The sequence below is a fragment of the Etheostoma cragini genome, chromosome 12 (assembly GCF_013103735.1).
Source record: "Etheostoma cragini isolate CJK2018 chromosome 12, CSU_Ecrag_1.0, whole genome shotgun sequence".
NCBI lineage: Eukaryota > Metazoa > Chordata > Actinopteri > Perciformes > Percidae > Etheostoma > Etheostoma cragini.
The window spans coordinates 747,522-754,212 of NC_048418.1; the positions used below are offsets into that span (position 1 = coordinate 747,522).

At 56.0% G+C, this 6,691-nt stretch overlaps 1 protein-coding gene across 1 annotated transcript in view; it reads left to right on the forward strand.

Annotated features, from left to right (window-relative positions):
- The first annotated feature begins 1,047 nt into the window (after positions 1-1,047).
- vcpip1 (valosin containing protein (p97)/p47 complex interacting protein 1) overlaps positions 1,048-6,691 on the forward strand; it is a 12,920-nt gene continuing 7,276 nt past the window's right edge. The window contains exons 1-3 of the mRNA XM_034888417.1: positions 1,048-3,908; positions 4,952-5,038; positions 5,661-6,452. Coding sequence (XP_034744308.1) covers positions 1,238-3,908; positions 4,952-5,038; positions 5,661-6,442 — 3,540 coding nt within the window. The 5' untranslated portion in view covers positions 1,048-1,237 and the 3' untranslated portion in view covers positions 6,443-6,452. The remainder of the gene's footprint in view (positions 3,909-4,951; positions 5,039-5,660; positions 6,453-6,691) is intronic.

The following is a 6,691-nucleotide window of genomic DNA, read 5'->3' on the forward strand; positions in this document are numbered from 1 at the left end:
TTAGTGGTCCCTAATACTGTATCTGGAGTCTCTTTATATAGACCTTAGTGGTCCCCTAATACTGGATCTGAAGTCTCTATATATAGACCTTAGTAGTCCCTAATACTGTATATTAATATACATTATGTCATATTTATTTTTTTAAAAGAGCTGTTATTTTGTTGCAGGCTTCATTTGATTACATTAAGTAATTTTGTACCATTGAGGCGTAATGAAGCGTGTTCATTAACCGTTGCGAAGCCGGTCTGTATTAGCATCTCGAGGCCTTTTCTCCTGTTTTTTGGAAGTCAAAATAACCCCGTATTATAGGTAAGATTCTGCATGTAAAGGGTGCATAGCCTAACCCCCCCCCCGGAACCTGGTAAATTGACGATAAGCGAAGAAGTCTTAAATTGACGGATTTCTGAATGGAGTTTGGCGACGGTTTCTCTCTCTTCATATTCCCGATCAACAAAGTCACATTATCACTCCATTGACCCACAGATCTACGATTAACGACCGTCAGTTAATCTACACTGTGATTTTTTTGAATTAACACCGTTATTATTTCTTTAAATCAACTTATTGACGTTATGTTATTTAAGCTTGTACGCTATCCACCAAACTACTGTGGTAATTTACACTGATTTAAAAGTCCGTTAGTTGTAAGCCCCGAATCGTACAAACCACACTGCAAAACTAAAATGTACAACCACCTGTAGCACAATAAACACTTTTATTACATTTCGGGGACCAAATTCATAAGTTACTTTGAGAGACAACCCCTCTATACTCCCCAACCGCCATGATTTGGCTGTATTGACTTCCTCACACAACAAAACGTCGCTGCGACGTGTTGCATCCTGGGAAACGTATGCGATTGACCGTTGACGTCGCTGATTTTACTCATTTAACAATGGATGTGTGTTAAATTAAAAAAGTCTCCTGTTGTTTTCACGCTATAGTGACACAATCACAAGTGGAAATGAGTAATGTTTGATTCTCGTGTGTAAATATTTTAAATTTAATACGCGGCCCGAACTACAAGTCCCACAATCTTACGTGATGACGTATGACGTTTAGCAACGGCCAGTTGCTAAAGGAAAAAACAGCCGCTTCCGTGTTGTTCTTGTGTTATTGTGGCAAATAACTCTCACTAGCCGAGTCGAAGCTAGCCCGACAGCCTCGCCGGGGGGGGGGGGAAACTATCATGATTTAGTGACGCTCACGCGCAGATTTTAGCTTTTTCCCGCCCGCCATGTCGCTGCTACAGAGCTCGAGGAAGAAAGACAAGCGCATTTTGTCCGGTACCTGCCCGGACCCGAAGTGCCAGGCGAGGCTGTTCTTCCCCGCGTACGGCTCCGTTAGCATCGAGTGCACCGAGTGCGGTCAACGCCACGAGCAGAAGAACCTGTTAAATGTCGAAGAAGTCACGGACCCGGATGTTGTGCTCCACAATCTGCTCAGAAACGCCCTGCTGGGTGTCACAGGGGCCCCGAAGAAAGGCACGGAGCTGGTGAAGGTGATGGGGCTCTCCAACTACCACTGCAAGCTGCTGTCCCCGGTGCTCACCCGGTACGGCATGGACAAGCAGACCGGCAAAGCCAAGCTGCTGAGGGACATGAACCAGGGCGAGATGTTCGACTGCTCCCTCCTGGGGGACAGGGCGTTCCTCATCGAGCCGGACCACGTGTCCACCATGGGCTACGGCAAGGACCGGTCCGGGAGCCTCATATACCTCCACGACACCCTGGAGGAGGTGAAGAAGGCCAACAGCAGCCGGGAGTGTCTCATCCCCGTCCACGTGGACGGAGACGGCCACTGCCTGGTCCACGCCGTGTCCAGGGCGCTGGTGGGACGGGAGCTCTTCTGGCACGCCCTGAGAGAGAACCTGAAACAGAACTTCAAGCAGAACCTGGACTGCTACAAGGCTCTCTTCCAGGATTTCATCGACGCCGCCGAGTGGGAGGACATCATAAACGAGTGCGACCCGCTGTTCATCCCGCCGGAAGGCGTGCCGCTCGGCCTACGCAACATCCACATATTTGGTTTGGCCAACGTCCTGCACCGGCCCATAATCCTGCTGGACTCCCTGAGCGGGATGAGGAGCTCCGGGGACTACTCGGCGACCTTCCTGCCCGGCCTGGTGGCGGAGGAGCAGTGCCGGGGGAAAGACGGCAAGCTCAACAAACCGATCTGCATCGCCTGGAGCAGCTCCGGCAGGAACCACTACATCCCACTGGTGGGGATCAAGAACACGGTGCTGCCCAAGCTGCCGGCCCGCCTGCTCCCCAAAGCCTGGGGGGTCCCCCAGGAGCTCATCAGGAAGTACATCAAGCTGGAGCCGGACGGCAGCTGCGTGATCGGCGGTGATCGCAGCCTCCAGGACAAGTACCTGATGCGTCTGGTCAACGCCATGGAGGAGGTCTTCATGGAGAAGCACAGCATCCACCCGGCGCTGGTGGCCGACGTGCACCAGTACGTGTACAGGCGGACCGGCATGATCGGGATCCAGCCCGAGGAGGTGACCGAGGCCGCCAAGAAGTCCGTGGTGGAGAACCGGCTGCACCGCTGCCTGATATGCGGCGCCCTCTCGGAGCTGCACGTCCTGCCGGAGTGGCTGGTTCCCGGCGGGAAGCTCTACAATTTGGCAAAGTCCACTCACGGCCAGCTGCGGCCGGACAAGAACTACAGCTTCCCCCTCAACAATGTGGTCTGCTCCTACGACCCCCAGAGGGACGTCCTCGTCCCCGATTATAAGCTGAGCACGCTCAGCACCTGCAGCTGGTGTCACGGCACGTCGGTGCGGCACATCCGCGGCAACGGGTCCGTCGTCTACCTGGACGGAGACAGGACCAACACCCGCTCCCACGGCGGGAAATGCGGCTGCGGCTTCAAGCACTTCTGGGAGGAGAAGGAGTACGACAACCTCCCGGAGGCCTTCCCCATCACGCTGGAGTGGGGGGGCCGTGTGGTGCGGGAGACGGTGTACTGGTTCCAGTACGAGACGGAGCCGCCGCTCAACAGCAACGTGTACGACGTGGCCATGAAGCTCGTCACCAAGCACTTCCCGGGAGAGTTCGGCAGCGAGATCCTGGTGCAGAAGGTCGTCAACACCATCCTGCACCACACCGCCAAAAAGAACCCGGACGAGTACAACCCGGTGTCCATCGACGGGGCCCACGTGCCGCGTCTCACCGACGCCGCGGAGACGCCGGCGTCGGACCCGCAGCCGCCCACCAAGATCATCCTGACGGGGCAGAAAGCCAAGACGCTCCACAAGGAGGAGCTGACGATGAGCCGGGCGGAGCGCAGCATCCAGCAGAGCATCAGCGAGCAGGCGCTGGTCTCGCAGAGGAGACTCACGGACAAACTGAAGCAGGAGCAGAAGGGCCCCGGACGGGCGCCGTCCCCCGGTGGCTCCCCGGAGACGTCCTCCTCGGCGCCGGCCACGCCCACCAAATCCTCCCCGGCGGCGACTCCGTCGTCGTCCAATAAGGAGAAGAAGATCCGCGTGACGACCAGCGACGGCAGGCAGGCGATGCTGACCCTGCAGGCTCGCACCACCTTCTCGGAGCTGCAGCGCAGCATCGCCAACCAGTTCGGCGTGCCGCCGGCGCAGCAGTTCATCCGCTACGGTTTCCCGCCAAAAGAGCTGGCGCCCGCGCGGGCCGGCGAGGAGAACGAGCCGGTGGCGCTGCAGCACGGCGACCGGGTGACGGTGGAGATCGTGAGGGGGGGCGGGGCCGGAGGCGAGGAGAAGAGCCCCGTGGCGTCCATACCGCGGGCCTCCAGCTCCCACTCCGCCCTGCACCACGCGGTGAAGAGCGACGACGTCGCCGTGACGACCGGCAGGATGAGCAGCCGCGAACTCCAGGACAGCATCGACCTTGAGATGTCCTCCCTCTGTCTCCTAGCAACGCTGATGGGTAAGAATGAGCGATGGGACGTCGGGGTAATCTTCAAAAACGTTGTGTAAAGTTACTAAAAAGAGCAGAAAAATGTTGACAAACAAACAAAAGTGCCAAAAAACTTTAAAAAATAAATAACAAAAACGTCAGGATGATTTTAAACACTCTCATGAGAAAGTAAATAAAACATAAAACGTAAATAAAACGTCAAAACACAGAAAATTTTGACAAATGAATGAAAGTGGGAAAAAAATTGGAAAAAAAGAAAAATGTTGAACGTCAAGAAAAGTTAAAAAACACAGCAGAAGCTTAAAAAAAAGTCCCAAAAAGTGTCTGTGTGTGTGTGTGTGTGCGCGCGCTCCACGTGCTGACTCCTGAGTCAGCACATCTCCCTCCCCCCCGTCTCACCTGCCAACAGGGTCAAAGGTCGCGGCTGCGTCCAGATCAACAGACCAGCCGTCAGACAGCAGCTGACGCTGCACTTCCTGTTAGCTCACGACACACAACAACACAAAACAACACAAAACAACCCGCTCTCCCGGTTACACAACCCGCTCTACACAACCCGCTCTACACAACCCGCTCTACACAACCCGCTCTACACAACCCGCTGTACACAACCCGCTCTCCCGGCTCGGTGGTGTTGCTCCGTCCTCACATCTCAGAGCTCCCATATCACAAACGGGGGTCTCTTTCAAATTTTAAAACCAAACACCGTGGATGGTTCCATGGGTTCCAAAACGTCATGAAAAGTTCCTAAAACATGGCAAAAGCTTAACAAAAGTCTGTTGCTATTTGTGTGTGTCTCTGTTTGTGTGTGTCTCTGTTTCTGTGTGTGTGTGCGTGCATGCGTTTGTCTGCCTGTGTGTGTGTCTGCCTGTGTGTGTGTGTGTGTGTCTGCCTGTGTGTGTCTCTGTGTGTGTGTGTGCATGCGTTTATCTGTGTGTGTGCATGTGTCTGCTTGTGTGTGTGTCTGTGTGTGTGTGTGTGTGTATGTGTCTGCCTATGTGTGTGTTTTTGTGGTTTGCTAACTCCAGTGTGTCTCCGTCTCGATGTTCCAGGCGAGGACGTCTGGTCGTACGCGAGGAAGCTGCCGCACCTGTTCCAGCAGGGAGGCGTCTTCTACAACATCGTCAAGAAGGACATGGGTACGTCTGGTCTCACCTGCAGCGCTGGGACACAGCCGGGGACAGACAGACAGACATCGGGAACAACAGACAAGGAAACAAGGAAAGACAGACAGACGGACAGACGGACAGACAGACATCAGGACCGACAGACAGACATCAGGAACAACAGACAAGGAAACAAGGAAAGACAGACAGACAGATGGACAGACAGACGCAGGGCAGACAGAGAGACACAGACGGAGAGAAAGACATACAGACAGGCGTACAGAGAGACTTGGAGACTGACAGAGAGACGTACAGAGAGACAGACAGAGAGATGGAGAGACAGACGCAGACAGATGGAGAGACACAGATGGCGAGACAGACGGAGAGAGAGACAGACGGACACTAAATTATTAAGCTAAAAAAAGCTTCAAAAAAATGACTAATTGACCAAATAAATCTTAAGTCGACTCAAACCACAACAAGCGGCCATTTTGCAGAAAGAGACAAAAGAATTTAAAAAAGAAGCATCATTTAATTTTGAGTCTATAGACAAATACATACTTCAGCTCTCTCATAGTAGTAGTAGTAGTAGTAGTAGTTGTTGTTGTTGTTGTTGTTGTTCTATGAGATGAGCCGGTTGCTGGTTGTGTTCCAGGTCTTATGGACGGGAAGCACTGCACGCTGCCCCACCTGACCGGGAAAACCTTCGTCTACAACGCCGCCGAGGAGCGCCTGGAGCTGTGCGTGGACGCCGCGGGCCACTTCCCCGTGGGCCCCGAGGTGGAGGACCTGGTGAAGGAGGCGCTGCTGCAGCTGCGCTCCGACGCCGCCGGCCGCGGCAGCCGCGAGGGCAGCCCGTCCCACGGCGTCCTGCGGCTCGGCAGCGGCGGCGTCGTCCGCAAGAAGGAGCAGCTGCAGAGCGTCACGGCCTTCCAGGGCAAGGGCCACTCGCTGGGGGGCAGCGCCGGAGGCTCCTCCCCCCCGGAGCACCGGCCAATCACGCGCCAGCACAGCAGCGGCGTGGACCTGAGCGCCAGCGTGTCCCGGGGCCCGCCGGATCTGTCGGACATCCCCGAGGACGCCACGCGGGAGCTGGTGCGCATGGCCCCGGGCTTCGTCACCATGAAGGACGGGCGCGGCCCCGACCCCGGGCTGATGGAGCAGCAGCGGAGGAAGCTGCAGGAGATGGTGTCCTCCATCCAGGCGTCCATGGAGCGCCACCTCCGGGAGCAGCAGGGTGGCGGCGGCGGCGGTGGCGGTGGCGGCGGCGCCGGGCAGGAGCGGACAGACGGGACTAAGACGGGCCAGCCGTCACCGAAGGTCGACCACGAGCCGGCAGCGGCCGAGAAACCGGACGGGAAGGCGGAGCAAGCGGAGGAGATGGAGAGTCAGGACGCCGAGCAACACAACGCCATGGAACCCATGGACCACTCCTGATCCCTCCGGCGTCCGGCCGGGGTCCTAGCGCCTCAGGTTGGATCCCAAAGCTTTGGTCTCCGCTGTGTTTCGTTGTCTTTTCTGCATGACTGGAGAGACGGCCGTCCTCGGACCTCTGCAGACCCGCGGCGGGACAACCACACGGCGATGTACTGGGACGCGCTCTCTGCGCCACGTCACCGCCACGCCCACAACGCCACGCTTGTGTGTGTGTGTGTGTGTGTGTGTGTGTGTGTGTGTGTGTGTGTG